Here is a 20,172-nt window from a genome sequence, read left to right on the forward strand (position 1 = left end):
GAACTTGGAGCTGTCGGCGAAGAGGAGTTATTGGACAGATTGGAGGAGAGTGAACGGATGGGAGATGATGAGACATTCGAGGAGTTGTTGATGGAATTGGAGGAGAGTGAAGGGAGAAAGAGCTGTTGGTTTGGCGTAGTATGCACGGCATTCGCCCTGAGGAGCGTGTTAGCTGTCCGATGCCACCTGTGTCAGTTCCTCGTACTTAGCCTGAAACTTGTGTTAGAGTTCCGGAAGATTTGATGCTGGCTATACACACCAGGTCTCCAGTACACCTTCACAACCCGGTGTGTCCTGTTCCTGCTCCTCGCACTCACCCTGAGGTGCGTGTCCCTAGCCCGGTACCACCAGTGCCGGCACCCCGCACCAGGCTGTCTCTCCGTCCTTTGGCTACAGGTGCTCCCGCCTATCCAGCGCTGCTAGAGTCTCCCGCCAGTCCAGAGGCTCCAAAGCCTCCGCCCCTCAGTCCAGAGGAGCCAGAGCCTCCGCCCCTCAGTCCAGAGGAGCCAGAGCCTCCGCCCCTCAGTCCAGAGGAGCCAGAGCCTCCGCCCCTCAGTCCAGAGGCGCCAGAGCCCCTCAGTCCAGAGGCGCCAGAGCCCCTCAGTCCAGAGGCGTCAGAGCCCCTCAGTCCAGAGGCACCAGAGCCCCTCAGTCCAGAGGCACCAGAGCCCCTCAGTCCAGAGCCGTTAGTCTCCCGCCTGTCCAGAGCCGCTAGAGTCTCCCGCCTGTCCAGAGCCGCTAGAGTCTCCCGCCTGTCCAGAGCCGCTAGAGTCTCCCGCCTGTCCAGAGCCGCTAGAGTCTCCCGCCTGTCCAGAGCCGCTAGAGTCTCCCGCCTGTCCAGAGCCGCTAGAGTCTCCCGCCTGTCCAGAGCCGCTAGAGTCTCCCGCCTTTTCCAGAGCCGCCCCTCAGTCCGGAGGAGTTTGTTTAGTCCAGTAGGGCCCTTTAGTAGGGTTGCCAATCCTAGGTCGGCGGCGAGGGTCGCCGTTCCTAGGAGGAGACTAAAGCGGACAAAGACTATGGTGGAGTGGGGTCCACGTCCTGCGCCAGAGCCGCCACCACGGACAGACGCCCACCCAGACCCTCCCCTATAGGTTCAGGTTTTGTGGCCGGAGTCTGCACCTTGGGGGGGGTGGGGGTACTGTCACATTCTTTTGTGTTTTCTTTGTTTTAGTGTTGGTCAGGACGTGATCTGAGTGGGCATTCTATGTTGTATGTCTAGTTTGTCTATTTCTATGTTTGGCTTGATATGGTTCTCAATCAGAGGCAGGTGTTAGTCACTGATTGGGAACCATATTTACGTAGCCTGTTTTGTGTTGGGTTTTGTGGGCGATTGTTTCCGTGTCTATGTTAGTTGCTGGTGTCAGCACAGTTCTCATTATAGCTACACGGTACTGTTTCGGTTTTGTTCACGTTTATTGTTTTTGTATTTTAGTGTTCAGTTTGTCTTTCAAATAAACAATATGGACACTTACCACGCTGCGCATTGGTCCTCCGATCATTCTCGCTACTCCTCCTCAGAAGAGGAGGACGAAAACCCTTACACCTACATTGTAAACTTTTTTCGTAGGCTCGGTTGTAGCAACCTCATGATGGCTATAGGGAATTTTTCAGTATCATGTAGTAGCCTAAACCTATCGATGTTACATTGAGCTGGGTGAATGGAATATGAATGACAGTCATTCAATATGCTGTAATAGAAATAAAAATGTCTTCCCTGATCTAAAACGGCACGACCGCCACTGATATGCACCATGTACCTAAAAGTTCATGCAGCGGCTTATCAAATCATGATACTGTATTATCATGTCTGTATGTGTGCTCTTTAGTTTGCTTCAGTTGATGTGTAACTAGACTTTCACTTCATTGTGATGTGGATATATTTTCCAGGTCGACTGCTCCAGAAGATAGAGCTCCCCGCAGTGCACTGAAAATGTAACAAGGTCAAGGACAATGTGATACTGGATTTCTGATTTAGTTTCTCCTCTCTCAATGAAGTCTGCACAGTCCAGATTGGCCTTAATAAGGTGATTAATACAAAAAAAATGATTACTCAAACATCTGTGTTGAAGTTCCTTCTGACGGGATGAAGTGGATGAACTGTGAGTGGGATACCCTGTCTGTAGCTGAACACAGCTCTGGTTGACAAAGTCTTGAAGAGAGGCCATTTTGTACACTTTGTTGTTGTAAAGAGGATATAACACAGCATCTATTTGTGAAAAATGACTAAGTCCTAAGTGTAAGCTAAATGTAAGATCTTCTTGTCTTAGATGATACAGTCAAATGTATATCAAGCTAAAGATACAACTGATTTGCAAGAGGGATGAGATTTCAAAAACATTCACAGATAGTTATTGTAGCAATACTGTAAAGTGATATAGTCCTTCAAACATCATTCATGAATCCTTACTCAGCCTTAGGTTTCCTTCTTAACAGTGCAATACAACTTTTATTGTTGTTGATATATATATATATATTCATACAGTATATACACATTTAGTCTACCGTAGTAAGAAAATGTGTAAATGTATTGTTACATAGTATAGTTTCACTGGACATTAGAATTATTCCATTAGTTTATCCCCTGTCCCAAATACAGTCTTTCACCTTTTTCAGAAACATGTCAGACTTTTACATTATTGGACGGAAGGGGAGTGGCCCGCGCTCTGGAGAAGCACAGTCAAATCAACTCCCAACTACTTCACAACCTCTCAATAACCTTCTTACGTCTTGTTGTTAAACATCACATCCTCAAACTTGACTATCCTCCCTCCTTCAGTCTCTACTTCCTTTTGCTCCCAAGTCTCCACTTCCCCATTCCTTTGCTCATAGCGGCGGATTCGCACCTTGCCCGTCGTGGGGAGTGGGCATGGGAGACCCCTCGATGCCTCTTTGTAGAGAAGCTGTTTCATGACATCTTGACTGGATTGAGTTATGCCTGATGGAAACAGAGCATTACCCTCGTCTACCTTTGAAAGGGGAGATGGTGAATTCTTGACCTCAGTCTTTGGCAAGGCTGCCCGCTCCCATCTTGATAGGGAAAGTGACTGCTGTGTGGGTTGTGGTCTCAGTGTTGTCTTGAGCTCAAACTTCAAATCAGTCTTTGGCAATGCTGTATGCTCCCATCTCGATGGAGAAGGCGCTTGCACAGGAGCTGGCACTACTGTCTTGACCTCAGGCATTGGTAAAGCACTGCGCTCAAATCTCGATGGAGATGGTGAACGATGTACAGGAGCTTGAGGACGTGGCAATGCATTTTTTACCTGAGTGTGAGGAAAGGGTGTCAGAAGATGTCCTCTTTTCTGCCTCCCGGTGTTGCCGCCACCGCCATCTACCCCTGCCCTTTGTATCTCCGGCATGATTCCAGCCATGGTGGCTCGCATTGTGGGGTCTCTCTGCACCATCCTACAGACAGCGTTACAGTACTGCTGGCCTTGGAGACTGAGGGTCTCCTGGATCTTAGTTGGACAGACGCTGGGGGTGTGCAGCCTGACTCTGGCACAGAGTTCGGCAATGATTTTACCCATAGCCCACACGTCCGAGCGCTGATCTCGCTGGCCCCGCCTCTGCAGGACCTCAGGGGGAGAGTAGGCCTCGTTGCCCGTATCCATAGCAGAATTTAGGCCATTGCAGAAGAATTTGGCCAGTCCCATATCAATGATCACAGCTCTGTGAGAATCATGCTCTACCTGGAAGAGATCATTTGAGAGGGGTTGAGAAATATTGTTTTATTTCTAGTCTATTTATTTACAGTGATAACGTGATAGTGATAAACAACAGATGAACAACTGCTTCTAAAGTCTTGCATCATTAAAGAAGAACATCAGAATAACAAAAACAACTTTATTGCCTTTCTCACCATGATGTTGTCAGGCTTGAGGTCCTGATGGACAATATCTTTGCTGTGTAGATAAAGTAGTCCTTCACACATGCCTGTGATGATGGTGGCCTTTATAGATGGAGTCAACTGTGGGGGAAGAAAGGCTTTGAATATCAACTGATGAGCTAACTTGCACATAGAAATGTTTTAATAATGTTGGGAAGGCCCCCCTGAAAATCCTGTAGGGCTAGATACTTCTTTATCAGATATTTCAGATATTTGCTATGTGAACTTTCATCAACACCGTCGTATGCATGTTTGGTGGGAGCAGTGGGATCCATAGGCCTACCTGGATTTGAGATTTTTGTGATTTGAAGATGGTTGTCTCCAGTTCTTCTCCAAAGATGAACTCCATGGGGATGATCCACTTAGAGTCCTTGAGTGTTGGATTACCCAGAAGCTTCACTATGTTAGGATGAATTGCCTTACTGGAGTCCCAGGTCACAGAGAGAGTGTGAAATACAATGGGGATAAATGGTTATGAGGGCACAACTAAGCACGTGACCATCATCAGCACCCTCATCAACACCATCTCTGATAACATCACCATTTAGCAACATACCATGATAGCACATTGTCTGTCATACTCACTTGTATACTTGACACTCTCTCTCCAGGTCTCTCCTATTGATTAAGTGTTGTGGCACCTTCTTGATTGCAGCCCAGGTGTCATTGTACTTCTCCCTGTAGATCTTCCCAAAGCAGCCAGCAGCAAGAGTGCTGGTGGAATACGCCATCTAGGGGGTTTGGTGGGGAGTGGGCAGTGGGGTCAAGATCCAATAGAAATGACTAAAGCAGTGGTTCTCAATCCTGGTCCTGGGGACCCAAAGGAGTGCACATTTTGGATTTTGCCCTAACACTACACACCTGATTCAAATCATCAAAGCCTTTTGATGAGTTAATCATTTGATTCAGCTGTGTAGGGATAGGGAAAAAACTAAAATGTGCACTCCTTTGGGTCCCCAGGACCAGGAGTGAGAACCAGTGGACTAAAGCATTCACCTCTGCATAACATTTGTTATAGTACTATTGTTACGGTAAGTACCAGTATGTACACCCTACAGTTACTTCTCTCAAAGTTACAAAGAGAGAATTCAAAACAGAAGACGATAATGAAGTGGGTGAGAAGGGTGTGTCTGTTGACTACAAACTAAAGAAAACAGAGCTGCAACTGTAGAACAAAGGAATTCTACTGACAGTTTCTCACATAGTAAGGCGGATATTCTGATGAAAATCTAAACTGGTATTCTAATCCATTCCAACCATCTCTAACTGAGGCATTCCCAAATCCCTGATAGCAATGTAGCCTATTTATGCCAGCACAGTCAAAGGTTGTCAAACTCTACACAGAAACATAAAAGTCACATGCTGTGTTATGACATTCATTGTCATATACAGTACCAGTCAAAAGTTTGAACACACCTACTTATTCAAGGGTTTCTTTATTTTTAATATTTTCTACATTGTAGAATAATAGCGAAGACATCAAAACTATGAAATAACACATATGGAATCATGTAGTAACCAAAAAAGTGTTAAAAAAAATCTAAATATATTGCCTTGATGACAACTTTGCACTCTCTTTCCTGACTTGCTAGAGCTGCCTCGGTCAACTGTAAATGCTGATATTGTGAAGTGAAACGTCTAGGAGCAACAATGGCTCCGCCACAAAGTGGTAGGCCACACAAGCTCACAGAACGGGCCCGCCGAGTGCTGAAGTGGGTAGCACGTAAAAAAATTGTCTGTCCTCGGTTGCAATACTCACTACCTAGTTCCAAACTTCCTTTGGAAGCAACGTCAGCACAAGAACAAATGTTCGTCGGAAGCTTCATGAAATGGGTTTCCATGGGACAAGCAGCCACACAGAAGCCTCGCCACCATTGGATAATAAGCTCTGGGGCTGTTTTTCATGGTTCTAGTCCCCTTAGTTCCAGTGAAGGGAAATCTTAACACTTCCGCATACAATGACATTCTAGACAATTCTGTGCTTCCAACTTTGTTTCAACCGTTCTTGTTTCAGCAAGACAATGCCCAAGCGCACAAAGCGAGGTCCATACATAAATTATTTGTCAAGAAGGGTGGGAACTGGCCTGCACAGAGCCTTGACCTCAACCCCATGAAACACCTTTGGAAGAATTAGAACGCCGACTGCGAGCCAGGCCTAACTAATGCTCTTGTGGCTGAATGGAAGTCCCCTCAGAAATGTTCCAACATCTAGTGGAAAGCCTTTCCAGAAGAGAGGAGGCTGTTACAGCAGCAAAAGGGGGACCAACTCCATGATAATGCCTATGATTTTGGAATGAGATGTTCGACAAGCAGGTGTCCACATACTTTTGGTCATGTAGTGTATATATACACAGTCCCTTCAGGGCCAAAACACAATACCCCATAATGACTAAATGTTTTTAGAAATGCTTTTGATCATGTTGTGTACCTTTCAGTGACCATTTGTGGCCTGCCATCATATATAATGTGGCCCCTACTTCTGTTTCCAACACTGCAATGATTTTAAAAGATTTGATGTTGGGAATGACAACACATTACAGTAATATATTCAGAGCGTATGCTATTCAAACAAAGATGGAATTGTTAAACTTTGAGCATGTACAGTGCCTTGTGAAAGTATTCGGCCCCCTTGAACTTTGCGACCTTTTGCCACATTTCAGGCTTCAAACATAAAGATATAAAACTGTATTTTTTTGTGAAGAATCAACAACAAGTGGGACACAATCATGAAGTGGAACGACATTTATTGGATATTTCAAACTTTTTTAACAAATCAAAAACTGAAAAATTGGGCGTGCAAAATTATTCAGCCCCTTAACTTTCAGTGCAGCAAACTCTCTCCAGAAGTTCAGTGAGGATCTCTGAATGATCCAATGTTGACCTAAATGACTAATGATGATAAATACAATCCACCTGTGTGTAATCAAGTCTCCGTATAAATGCACCTGCACTGTGATAGTCTCAGAGGTCCGTTAAAAGCGCAGAGAGCATCATGAAGAACAAGGAACACACCAGGCAGGTCCGAGATACTGTTGTGAAGAAGTTTAAAGCCGGATTTGGATACAAAAAGATTTCCCAAGCTTTAAACATCCCAAGGAGCACTGTGCAAGCGATAATATTGAAATGGAAGGAGTATCAGACCACTGCAAATCTACCAAGACCTGGCCGTCCCTCTAAACTTTCAGCTCATACAAGGAGAAGACTGATCAGAGATGCAGCCAAGAGGCCCATGATCACTCTGGATGAACTGCAGAGATCTACAGCTAAGGTGGGAGACTCTGTCCATAGGACAACAATCAGTCGTATATTGCACAAATCTGGCCTTTATGGAAAAGTGGCAAGAAGAAAGCCATTTCTTAAAGATATCCATAAAAAGTGTTGTTTAAAGTTTGCCACAAGCCACCTGGGAGACACACCAAACATGTGGAAGAAGGTGCTCTGGTCAGATGAAACCAAAATTGAACTTTTTGGCAACAATGCAAAACGTTATGTTTGGCGTAAAAGCAACACAGCTCATCACCCTGAACACACTGTCAAACATGGTGGTGGCAGCATCATGGTTTGGGCCTGCTTTTCTTCAGCAGGGACAGGGAAGATGGTTAAAATTGATGGGAAGATGGATGGAGCCAAATACAGGACCATTCTGGAAGAACCTGATGGAGTCTGCAAAAGACCTGAGACTGGGACGGAGATTTGTCTTCCAACAAGACAATGATCCAAAACATAAAGCAAAATCTACAATGGAATGGTTCAAAAATAAACATATCCAGGTGTTAGAATGGCCAAGTCAAAGTCCAGACCTGAATCCAATCGAGAATCTGTGGAAAGAACTGAAAACTGCTGTTCACAAATGCTCTCCATCCAACCTCACTGAGCTCGAGCTGTTTTGCAAGGAGGAATGGGAAAAAATTTCAGTCTCTCGATGTGCAAAACTGATAGAGACATACCCCAAGCGACTTACAGCTGTAATCGCAGCAAAAGGTGGCGCTACAAACTATTAACTTAAGGGGGCTGAATAATTTTGCACGCCCAATTTTTCAGTTTTTGATTGGTTAAAAAAGTTTGAAATATCCAATAAATGTCGTTCCACTTCATGATTGTGTCCCACTTGTTGTTGATTCTTCACAAAAAAATACAGTTTTATATCTTTATGTTTGAAGCCTGAAATGTGGCAAAAGGTCGCAAAGTTCAAGGGGGCCGAATACTTTCGCAAGGCACTGTAAGTATGCAGAATATGAAAATGCCATTTCTTCCCATTAATATGCAGCTTTCTTGACATTGGCTTTACAGAAATGGCCACATTTGGTAAATTAAGTTGACACCTCTAGAATGGAGCAACAACTTTTGCAATCCTCTTTACATTACATCTATTTCATTCAGTGGAGGCTACTGAGGGGAAGACGGCTCATAATAATGGCTTGAACAAAGTGATTGGAATGGCATCAAATCCTGGGATTTCATTGGATATTGATATAACACGCAAAATCTCATTTGTTCTATTTTACAAAAGCAAACTTCATGATTGTTATACATGGGAAGTTAATCAAATGCAGTTAATATAATCTTAAAGGCAGTGTAGAACCTATTTCTAAATGCCAGAAACGCAAATATAAAGGGTAATTTAGAGCACCCCCAAAACAACATTCCCAAATTGCAAACTCTTAAATCAATTGTTCTAATATTGTAATGCTGTTCTAAAAGTTGTGTTTGAGGTTTTCTCCAAATCAGCTCCAACTTTGGAAACAATCCCACAACACCCTGTGGTCATCGTCACACGGTGAATAAAACACTTATAAAAAGTGCAATACAGTTGTATTTTAAAACAAGAAAACTGTGCCGTCTGGTTTGTTTAATATAAGGAATGTGAAAAGGTGTATACTTTTACTTTTGACACTTAAGTATATCTAAAACCAAATACATTTATACTTTTACTCAAGTAGTATTTCACGGGGTGACTTTCACTTTTACTTTTCTTTTCTATTAAGGTATCTTTACTTTTACACAGGTACGATAATCGGGTATTTTTTCCACCACTGGTTTATCCACATTTTATTGCTGAAATAGGATTGTGATGATATGAAGATAGTAATTGTTTCAATATGTTGTGAATAGTGTACAAAAATCCTCACAGCCATTTTCCATAACTAAGTGAAGTGATGTGGAGTTAAGTGCCACTTGATGTGCAACAGCTTACCATGTAAAGTAGGCTACAGGCAATATGTTCCTCTACTATATGAGTCATAAAAATGACAATCTTGTGCTCAGGGCATTCCAGCAGTCTTACTGGTTTTTATATGCGAGTTGCATAAATTGTAAAATTGTAAACTAACAAAGAATTTTGTCAAGTTAGAACCCATTGATATTAGTTACATTAATATACAGAACCAACTACATAAATGTCAGATAAGGTCCATTATCTGCTACCTGGACATTAATGTCAAATCTTATTAAATTATCCTTACCTCTTGTCAGTTTACTTCAGGTATGGCTGCTGTCCTGCTGTGTCAGGTGTAAACATAAAATAACACAGCTGTGTGTCTTTTTACCTCTTGCATGTCCCACCCCTAAAGTAGTCACACCCCTTTCTCTGGATATGACAGAGAATGTGGTCGGTCTGTCATACACAGAAAGTGTGCGAGGCGCATGTGCATACTATTGTTGCATAACATTTGTTAGGGTAAGTAGTGGTAAGTATACACTACAGAGTCAATTCTCTCAAAGTCACAAAGACAAAGAGAGAATTCCAAAGAAAATATGACAATGAAGTGGGTGAGAAGGGTGTGTCTGTTGACTACAAACTAAAGGAAACAGTGTTGCAACTGTAGAACAGAGGAATTCTACAGACAGTTGCTCACCTGGTAAGGTGGAAATTCTGTAGAAAATGTAGCCTGATATTCTAATCCATTCAAAACCAACCAACCAACCATCTCTAACTGAAGCATTCCCAGATTGCACAGTACACTATTTATGTCAGCACAGTCAAATGTTGTCAAACTCTACACAGGCACAAAAAGACAAGAAGATGTATTTGAAGTGGGCTTCGAGGCAGACTCTTTTTTTTCTACTGTGTTATTGACTTGTTCATTGTTTACTCCATGTGTAACTCTGTGTTGTCTGTTCACACTGCTATGCTTTATCTTGGCCAGGTCGCAGTTGCAAATGAGAACTTGTTCTCAACTAGCCTACCTGGTTAAATAAAGGTGAAATAAAAAAATAAAAAATAAAAGACTCAGGAGACATGGACACCATCCATCGCTTCAGAATATATTACTTGCTAATGTTCAGTCCCTGGACAATAAAGTATATGAGCTCAGGGTGAGGATCTCCTTCCAGAGAGACATCAAGTACTTGTAACATACTCTGTTTCATGGAATCATAGCTCTCTCCAGATATACTGTCCCGGTCCATACAGCCAGCTAGGTTCTCAGTACATTGCGCAGACAGGAATAAAGAATTCTCCGGAAAGAAGGCAGTGGTGTATGTTTCATAATTAACTACTCATGGTGTGATTGTGATAACGTACAGTAACTCAAGTCCTTACCTAGAACACCTCACAATCAAATGTAGACCGTATTACCTCCCAAGAGAATTCTCTTCGGTTATAGTCACAGCCGTGTATATTCCCCCTCAAGCCGATACCACGACGACCCTCAAGGAACTACATTGGACTTTGTGAAAACTGGAAACCACATATCCTGAGGCCACATTTATTGTAGCTGGGGACTTTAACAAAGCAAATTTGAGGAAAACGCTACCGAAGTTCTAACAACACATTGCGTGTACTATTCGCGCATCAAAAACTCTCTACCATTGTTACTCCCTCTTCTGGGACGGCTACAAGGCCCTCCCCCGCCCTCCCTTCAGCAAATCAGATCACGACTCCATCCTGCTCTTCCCTTCCTATAGGCAGAAACGCTTGTCTGACCAATTGGAATCCATGCTTCAAGATTGTTTTGATTACGGAGATTGGGATATGTTTCTGGTTGCCTCTGAGAATAACATTGACGTATACACGGACACGGTAACTGAGTTCATCAGGAAGTGTATAGGGGATATTGTTCCCACCTTGAGTATTAAAACCTACCCAATCCAAAAAACGTGGATAGATGGCAGCATTCGTGCAAAACTGAAAGCCTGAACCACCACATTTAACCACGGCAAGGTGACTGGGAATATGGTTTAATACAAATAGTGTAGTTGTTCCCTCCATTATGCAATCAAACAGGCAAAACGTCAATACAGAGACAAAGTGGAGTCGCAATTCAATGGTCAGACACAAGATGTATTTGGCAGAGTCTACAGACAATCACGGATGACAAAACAGCCACGTCTTGCTCCTGGACAAGCTAAAAGACCGTCTTCTCGCTTTGAGGATGTGGCACACAGTGCCAGCGACGTGGCCCGCTCCCAAGTACTGTGGGCTCTAGTTCTCCGTGGCCGTCGTGAGTAAAATATTTAAGCGTGTTAACCCTCGCAAGGCTGCCGGCCCAGACGACATCACTAGCAGCGTCCTCAGAGCAAGCAGCTGGCTGGAGTGTTTACGGATATATTCAATCTCTCCCTATCCCAGTCTGCTATCCTCACTTGCTTCAAGATGTCCACCATTGTTACTGTACCCAATAAAGCAAAGGTAACTGAAGTAAATGACTACTTCTGTCATCATGAATTGCTTTGGGATGCTAGTTAAGGTTCATATCACCTCCACCTTACCTGTCAACCTAGACCCACTTCAACTTGCAAACCGCCCCAAAAGATCCACAGATGACGCGGTCTTCCCAACGCATCACCGGGGGCACACAGCTTGCCCTCCAGGACACCTACAGCACCGATGTCACAGGATGGCCAAAAAGATCATCAGGGACATCAACCACCAGAGCCATGGCCTGTTCACCCCGCTATGATCCAGTAGGCGAGGTCAGTGCATTTGCATCAAACCTGGGACCGAGAGACTGATAAACAGCTTCTATCTCAAGGCCATCAGACTAGCCGGCTACCACCCGGTTACTCAACCCTGCACCTTAGAGGCTGCTGCCCTATGTATATAGACCTGGAATCACTGGTCACTTTAATAATGTTTACATACTGCTTAACTACTTTCTTATGTATATACTGTATTCTAGTCAATGTCACTCTGACATTGCCCGTCCTAATATTTATGTTTCTTAATTCATTTATTTTTAGATTTGTGTGTATTGTTAGATAGTACTGCACTGTTGGAACACAAGCATTTTGCTACATCCACAATAACATCTGCTAATATGTGTATGTTACCAAAAACATTTGATTTGATTTCATAGTCACAGCAAGAAAAAGCATAAGTAGTAATTCGAAATGTAAAAGTCAGAGATGATGAATAGGAGCAAAGCTGTCTGAGGGACAGACATTAATATATCAAGAGTGGTAGATACCTTTCAGTGACCATTTGTGGCCTGCCATCAGATATAATGTGTCCCCTACTTCTGTTCCTAACACTACAAATATTTGATAACAGGAATGACAAAACATTCAAACAAAGAGGGAAATGCTAAACTATGAACATGTAAATAGGCAGAATATGAAAACGTTTTTTCCAAGCAATGTGCAGCTCTCTTGACATTGGCTTTACAGAAATGGTCACATTTGGCAATTACATTGACACCTCTAGAATAGAGCAATAACATTTGCAATCCTCTTTACAACACATACAAGTGCCTTCGGAAAGTATGCTGACACCTTGATATTTTCCACATTTTGCTATGTTACAGCCTTATTCTAAAAGTGTTTTAAATTGTCCCGGCCCCCCACCTCAATCAATCTACACACAATACCCCACAATGACAACACAAAAACCGAGTTGACATTATTTTTTAAACTAAAAATAAAAAACTGAAATCACATTTCCATAACTATTCAGACCGTTTACTCAATACTTTTTTGAGGCACTGTTGGCATCGATTACAGCATCGAGTCTTCTTGGATATGACGCTACAAGCTTGGCACACCTGTATTTGGGAAATTGTTACCATTCTTCTCTGCAGATCCTCTCAAGCTCTGCCAGGTTGGATGGGGAATGTCGCTGCACAGCTATTTTCAGGACTCTCCAGAGATGTTTGATCGGGTTTATGTCTGGGCTCTGCCTGGGCCACTCAAGGACATTCAGACTTGTCCCGAAGCCAGTCCTGCATTGTCTTGGCTGTGTGCTTAGGGTCATTGTCCTGTTGGAAGGTGAACCTTCTTCCCAATCTGAAGTCCTGAGCGCTCTGGAGAAGGTTTTCATCAAGGATTTCTCTGTACTTTGCCTGGTTCCTCTTTACCTCGATCCTGACTAGTCTCCCAGTCACTGCAACTGAAAAACATCCCCACAGCATGCTGCCGCCACCACCATGCTTCACCGTAGGGATGGTGCCAGGTTTCCTCCAAATGTGACGCTTGGCATTCAGGCCAAGGAGTTCAATCTTGGTTTCATCAGACCAGAGAATCTTGTTTGTCATGGTGTGAGAGTCTTTAGGTGACTTTTGGCAAACTACAAGTGGGCTGTCGTGTGCCTTTTACTGAGGAATGGCTTCTGTCTGGACACTCTACTATAAAGGCCTAACTGGTGGAGTGCTGCAGAGATGGTTGTCCTTTTCATCTCCACTGAGGAACTCTAGAGCTCTGTCAGTGACTATCGGGTTCTGGGTCACCTCCCTAACCAAGGCCCTTTTCCCCTTATTGCTCAGTTTGGCTGGGCGACCAGCTCTAGAAGAGTCTTGGTGGTTCCAAACTGCTTCTATTTAGGAATGATGGAGGCCACTGTGTTCTTGGGGACCTTCAATGTTGCATACAATTTTTGGTACCCTTCTCCAGATCTGTGCCGACACAATCCTGTCTCGGAGCTCTATGGACAAGTCCTTTGACCTCATGGCTTGTTTTTTTGCTCTGCCATGCATTGTCATCTGTAGGACCTTATATAGACAGATGTGTGCACCTATTCAAATCAAGTCCTACCAATTTAAATTTACCACAGGTGGATTCCAATCAAGTTGTAGGAACAGCTCAGGGATCATCAATGAAAACAGGATGCACCGGAGCTCAATTTCGAGTCTCAGCACAGGATCTGTATACTTATGTAAATAACGTATTTCTATTTTGATTTTTTAAAATAAATGTGCAATAATTTCTAAAAACCTGTTTTTGCTTTGACATTCTGGGTTATTGTGTGTAGATTGCTGAGGATTTTTTTTTTAAATCAGTTAGAATAAGGCCACGTAACAAAAATGTGGAAAAAGTCAAGGGCTTTGAATACTTTCCGACGGCATTGTACATTTAATTGGACATTGATGAAACAACAGAAAATGATCTGGCGAGTTTTGTAAGGGAGAATAAGGGCGATAATATTTTCTCTTGTGGCATATTTATAATTATTTTATTACATCATGTCACACACAACAAAAAAATTGTTTTGAGGAAACCGAATTTTGCATCTGTCATTTCAAGTTACTACAATATTGGAAAAAGGGTTTATTGTAAAAGTATGGCAACTCCTCTTGATGTGAAAAACAACTTTGGGCTAGTTCAGGCCTTTTAGGCGAGTTTTGAGTTGTCATTGGTTAGGAAACTTTAGCTTGATCTGGAACCCTTGAGTACTGCCCAGTTCATCACAGGGTCCGAGCTCACTGCCATCCAGGACCTCTATACCAGGCCGTGTCAGAGGAAGGCCCAACAAATTGTCAAACACTCCAAACACCCAAGCCATAGACTGTTCTCTCTACTACCTCATGGAAATTGGTACCAGTCTGGAACCGACAGGACCCTGAACAGCTTCTACCCCAAAGCCATAAGACTGCTAAACAAGCCTGCTTAATAGCTAATCAAATCGGCCAACCAGACTACCTGCATTGTCCCATTTTGCACTAACTCTCTTGCACTGATTCTATGCCCACACACACTTACACTGACACCCCAACACACACAATACATATGCCCACAAACACATAACATGTGCACACATGCATACTGATGGCACACACACACACACACTCTTTCACACGCTGTTGCTACTGTCTATTATCTATCTTGTTGCCTAGTCACTTTACCCCTGTGTACATAGCTACATCAATTACCTTGTACACAAATCATATTTCAAAACAATTGTATTTATATAGCCCTTCTTACGTCAGCTGATATATCAAAGTGCAGTACAGAAACCCAGCCTAAAACCCCAAACAGCAAGCAATGCAGGTGTAGAAGCATTTGGGCCTACCCCTGCACATCGACTCAGTACTGGTACTAGCTTCTCCAGCTATATCTCGCCACTCCACTGACTTTCAAATCATATGAAAGGGGCTTATGGTATGGGGAGAGGAAGAGAGGAAACGCCAACCAAACTGACGATCCTAGGGATCAAGAGCGAACCAGTCACCTCTGCTGAGGCGCGGGAACCTGTCGCCGGCTGAGGCAGGGGAGCCTGTAGCTGCTCCCGGACCCAACGTCATTCCCACTGACGACAAAAAAAAAAAAAAAACACTCCCTGATGCTTCTCCTAGGTGAGCCGTTATTCTGTGATGATGTGCGCTGAGAGTCGGGAAGCAAGTTCAAGGAGTGAGTGTTTGGCGCCGGAGGAGATGGCCACCGTTTTACGTTTTCCTAACCAATTGTGCTATTATGTTTTTTTTTTCACAATATTTGTCAATTATTTTGTACATAATGTTTCTGCAACCGTATCTTACGAAAGAAAAGAGCTTCTGGACATCAGGACAGCGATCACTCACCTCGGATTAGACAAAGATTTCTTCAACAACAGCAGCAGCAAGCAGGACTCACACGATATTCTCCAAACACCCCACAGGGCAGACATCCCAATTATTCACAAAAAGAAGCGACGCAGGGGAAGAAGAGCCGGATGCCTCGTCCGGACCTGCAGAAGACAACTAGGAAAGCTGCCGTTATTTGTAAACAACAGCTGGTGCACGAAATTGAAGGAAGTCTCTAGATTTTACTCGCCTGAAGTTGAGTATATTGTGATAAACTGCAGGCCACACTACTTGCCTAGAGAGTTCTCAGTTATACTTTTCGTGGCTGTTTATTTACCACCACAGACAGATGCTGGCACTAAGACCGCACTCAGTCAGCTGTATAAGGAAATAAGCAAACAAGAAACCACTCACCCAGAGGCGGCACTCCTAGTGGCCGGAGACTTTAATGCAGGGAAACTTAAATCAGTTCTACCAAATCTCTATCAACATTAACGTTAAATGTGCAACCAGAGGGAAAAAAATTGTAGATCCCCAGTACTCCACACACAGAGATGCGTACAAAGCTCTCCCTCGCCCTCCATTTGGTAAATCTGACCACAACTCTATCCTCCTGATTCCTGCTTACAAGCAAAAATTAAAGCAGGAAGCACCAGTGACTCGGTCTATAAAAAAATGGTCAAATGAAGCAGATGCTATACTACAGGACTGCTTTGCTATCACAGACTGGAACATGTTTCGGGATTCTTCCGATGATATTGAGGAATACACCACATCAGTGACTGGTTTATCAATAAGTGCATTGAGGTCGTCGTCCCCACAGTGACTGTACGTGCATACCCCAACCAGAAGCCATGGATTACAGGCAACATTCACACTGAGCTAAAGGGTAGAGCTGCCGCTTTCAAGGTGCGGACTCTAACCCGGAAGCTTACAAGAAATCCCGCTATGCACTGCAACGAACCATCAAACAAAGCGAAGCGTCATTACAGGGCTAAGATTGAATCATACTACACCGACTCCGACGCTCGTCGGATGTGGCAAGGCTTGCAAACTATTACAGACTACAAAGGGAAGCACAGCCGTGAGGTGCCCAGTGACACGAGCCTACCAGACGAGCTAAATCACTTCTATGCTTTTTTCAAGGCAAGCAACACTGAGGCATGCATGAGAGCATCAGCTGTTCCGGACGACTGTGTGATCACGCTCTCCGTAGCCGACGTGTGTAAGACCTTTAAACAGGTCAACATACACAAGGCTGCGGGGCCAGACAGATTACCAGGACGTGTGCTCCGGGCATGTGCTGACAAACTGGCAGGTGTCTTCACTGACATTTTCAACATGTCCCTGATTGAGTCTGTAATACCAACATGCTTCAAGCTGACCACCATAGTCCCTGTGCCCAAGAACAAAGGCTACCTGCCTAAATGGCTACAGACCCGTAGCACTCACGTCCGTAGCCATGAAGTGCTTTGAAAGGCTGGTAATAGCTCACATCAACACCATTATCCAAGAAACCCTAGACCCACTCCAATTTGCATACCGCCCAAACAGATCCACAGATGATGCAATCTCTATTGCACTCCACACTGCCCTTTCCCACCTGGACAAAAGGAACACCTATGTGAGAATGCTGTTCGTTGACTACAGCTCAGAGTTCAACACCATTGTACCCTCAAAGCTCATCACCAAGCTAAGGATCCTGGGACTAAACACCTCCCTCTGCAACTGGATCCTGGACTTCCTGACAGGCCGCCCCCAGGTGGTGAGGGTAGGTAGCAACACATCTGCCACGCTGATCCTCAACACTGGAGCTCCCCAGGGGTGCGTGCTCAGTCCCCTCCTGTACTCCCTGTTCACCCACGACTGCATGGCCAGGCACGACTCCAACACCATCATTAAGTTTGCTGACGACACAACAGTGGTAGGCCTGATCACCGACAACGACGAGACAGCCTATAGGGAAGAGGTCAGAGACCTGCCGGGTGGTGCCAGAATAACAACCTATCCCTCAACGTTACCAAGACTAAGGAGATGATTGTGGACTACAGGAAAAGGAGCACCGAGCACATCCCCATTCTCATCGACGGGGCTGTAGTGGAGCAGGTTGAGAGCTTCAAATTCATTGGTGTCCACATCAACAACACGACAAAGCACGACAAAGCCTATTCGCCTTCAGGAAACTAAAAAGATTTGGCATGGGTCCTCAGATCCTGAAAAGGTTCACAGCTGCACCATCGAGAGCATCCTGACCGGTTGCATCACTGCCTGGTATGGCAATTGCTCGGCCTCCGACCGCAAGGCACTTCAGAGAGCAGTGCGTACGGCCCAGTACATCACTGGGGCAAAGCTGCCTGCCATCTAGGACCTCTACACCAGGCGGTGTCAGAGGAAGGCCCTAGAAATTGTCAAAGTGCCAAGTCTAGGACAAGAAGTCTTCTCAACAGTTTTTACCCCCAAGCCATAAGACTCCTGAACAGGTAACCAAATGGTTACCCAAACTATTTACATTGTGTACCCCCCCCCCCCCCCCCCTTTTACGCTGCTGCTACTCTGTTTATCTTATATGCATAGTCACTTTAACTATACATTCATGTACATACTACCTAAATTGGCCCGACCAAACAGTGCTCCCGCACATTGGCTAACCGGGCTATCTGCATTGTGTCCCACCACCCGCCAACCCCTCTTTTTACGCTTCTGCTACTCTGTTCATCATATATGCATAGTCACTTTAACCATACCTACATATATGCATACCTACCTCCTCAATAAGCCTGACTAACAGGTGTCTGTATATAGCCTTGCTACTCTTTTTTCAAATGTCTTTTTACTGTTGTTTTATTTCTTTAATTACCTACACACACACACACACACACACACACCTTTTTTTCCCCGCACCATTGGTTAGAGCCTGTAAGTAAGCATTTCACTGTAAGGTTTACACCTGTTGTATTCGGCGCACGTGACAAATAAACTTTGATTTGATTTTTATAAATAAACATAAATACAAAAATAAGGAACACAAACACACAGACATAACACTGGAACAGAAACAATAACGCCTGGGGAAGGAACCTAAGGGAGTGACATATATAGGGAAGGTAATCAGGGAGGTGGTGGAGTACAGGTGAGTCTGATGACACACAGGTGCGCATAACGATGGTGACAGGTGTGACAAAAAATATATTTCTGCTACTCTAATTAAGTTGGTAACCAGTTTATAATAGCAATAAGGCACCTCGGGTTTGTGGTATATGGCCAATATACCACGGCTAAGGCTATATCCAGAAGAACAACCCTTAGTCGTGGTATATTGGTCATCTAACACACCCCCTCGGACCTTATTAGTTAAATATACTGTATGTACAGCACCAGGGTGGCTGCTGAAAACCATGTTGCCTTAGAACAAAACAGGTTTTCTATTTGTCCTTTCACTCATACTTTACTTTTAATAAAACTTCAGGTCAAGAGTTATGAATGGAACCGGTTTCTAGTGATAGCAAGATTAGGAGATAGAATGGAAAAACCTCTTTCAGTCACTGATAATGCAATAGCATATGGGTTGTTCCACCAATTATAGTGCCTTCAGAAAGTATTCATACCCCTTGATTTTTCCCCACATTTTGTGTTTCCTCAATTTAAAAATGATTAAATGTAGATTTTTTGTTTGTTACTGGCCTACACACAATTCCCAATAATGTCAAAGTGGAATTATGTTTTTCGAAATGTTTACAAATGTATTAAAAATTAAAAGCTGAACTGACTTGGGTCAGTAAGTATTCAACCCCTTTGTTATGGCAAGCCTAAATAGCAGCAAATAATGTGACAGGGTTGACCGTTTATCTTAGAAGGAATTGGATGTCTGATAGCTGTGCTGGTGGTTGCATGCTGACATGGGAATAGATGGGATTCCACTGACTGCAGGAATGCTGAGGTTTGTGTGTTTTTGTGTGCACACTACTATCTGATCTAGGAATCTCTTGGATGACCTGCTTCACTATGTAGGCTATGTCTTGACCTTTTCTACTCCATATGAAGCCTGATTATGCATGATACACAGAGCCTGTATTAGATGAGTGGAATGTACAGAAAACCACACACTGACCACTGTGACAGGAATTCACATTTGAGTTTCCAGAAGCATGCTGAAGTGTATGCTTGTGTAGTGATTCATAAGACGTATGCTATATGTACCTTTTAACACTTCCTGCCGTGGTTTATGATATGGTATTATAATGTCTGTATGTGTGCTCTTTGGCTTCAGTTGATGTATAACTTGACTTTCACTCCATTATGATGTGGATCTGCTGTCCAGGGTGACGGCGCCAGAAGATGGGAGCTCACTGACAACGTGATATTTCTGATTTCATTTCTCCTCTATCAATGAAGTCTGCACAGTCCAGAGTGGCCTTATACAATGATTAATAAACAAAAAGATTAGTCAAACACCTGTGAAGTTCCTTCTGACTGGATGAATTGTGTGGGATACCCTTTCTGTAGCTGAACACCGCTTTGGTTGACAGTCTTGCAAGAGGTTATTTTGTACACTGTTGTTGTAAAGAGGATAACAGCATA

General features: G+C 43.7%; 1 protein-coding gene across 1 annotated transcript; it reads right to left on the bottom strand.

Annotated features, from left to right (window-relative positions):
* Positions 1 to 2,413: 2,413 nt before the first annotated feature.
* LOC139405912 (serine/threonine-protein kinase Nek8-like) lies at positions 2,414 to 9,409 on the bottom strand. Its single transcript, XM_071148357.1, has 5 exons — positions 9,346 to 9,409; positions 4,469 to 4,614; positions 4,167 to 4,305; positions 3,857 to 3,964; positions 2,414 to 3,686 (listed from the first exon to the last, which is right to left on the bottom strand). Exons 2-5 carry the CDS (start codon positions 4,612 to 4,614, stop codon positions 2,721 to 2,723), a joined length of 1,359 nt encoding a protein of 452 aa, XP_071004458.1. The 5' UTR covers positions 9,346 to 9,409; the 3' UTR covers positions 2,414 to 2,720.
* Between the last annotated feature and the right edge of the window lie 10,763 nt (positions 9,410 to 20,172).

Source organism: Oncorhynchus clarkii, chromosome 3 (assembly GCF_045791955.1).
Source record: "Oncorhynchus clarkii lewisi isolate Uvic-CL-2024 chromosome 3, UVic_Ocla_1.0, whole genome shotgun sequence".
Classification (NCBI taxonomy): Eukaryota; Metazoa; Chordata; class Actinopteri; order Salmoniformes; family Salmonidae; genus Oncorhynchus; species Oncorhynchus clarkii.

Excerpts from the sequence above, each read along its gene's own strand:
- LOC139405912 (XM_071148357.1), bottom strand. The coding sequence starts at position 4,614 with ATGGCGTATTCCACCAGCACTCTTGCTGCTGGCTGCTTTGGGAAGATC. Across the intron at positions 4,306-4,468 it reads AGAGAGTGTCAAGTATACAA|TAAGGCAATTCATCCTAACA; the intron begins GTGAGTATGACA and ends CTGGGACTCCAG. Across the intron at positions 3,687-3,856 it reads TCAAGCCTGACAACATCATG|GTAGAGCATGATTCTCACAG; the intron begins GTGAGAAAGGCA and ends GATCTCTTCCAG.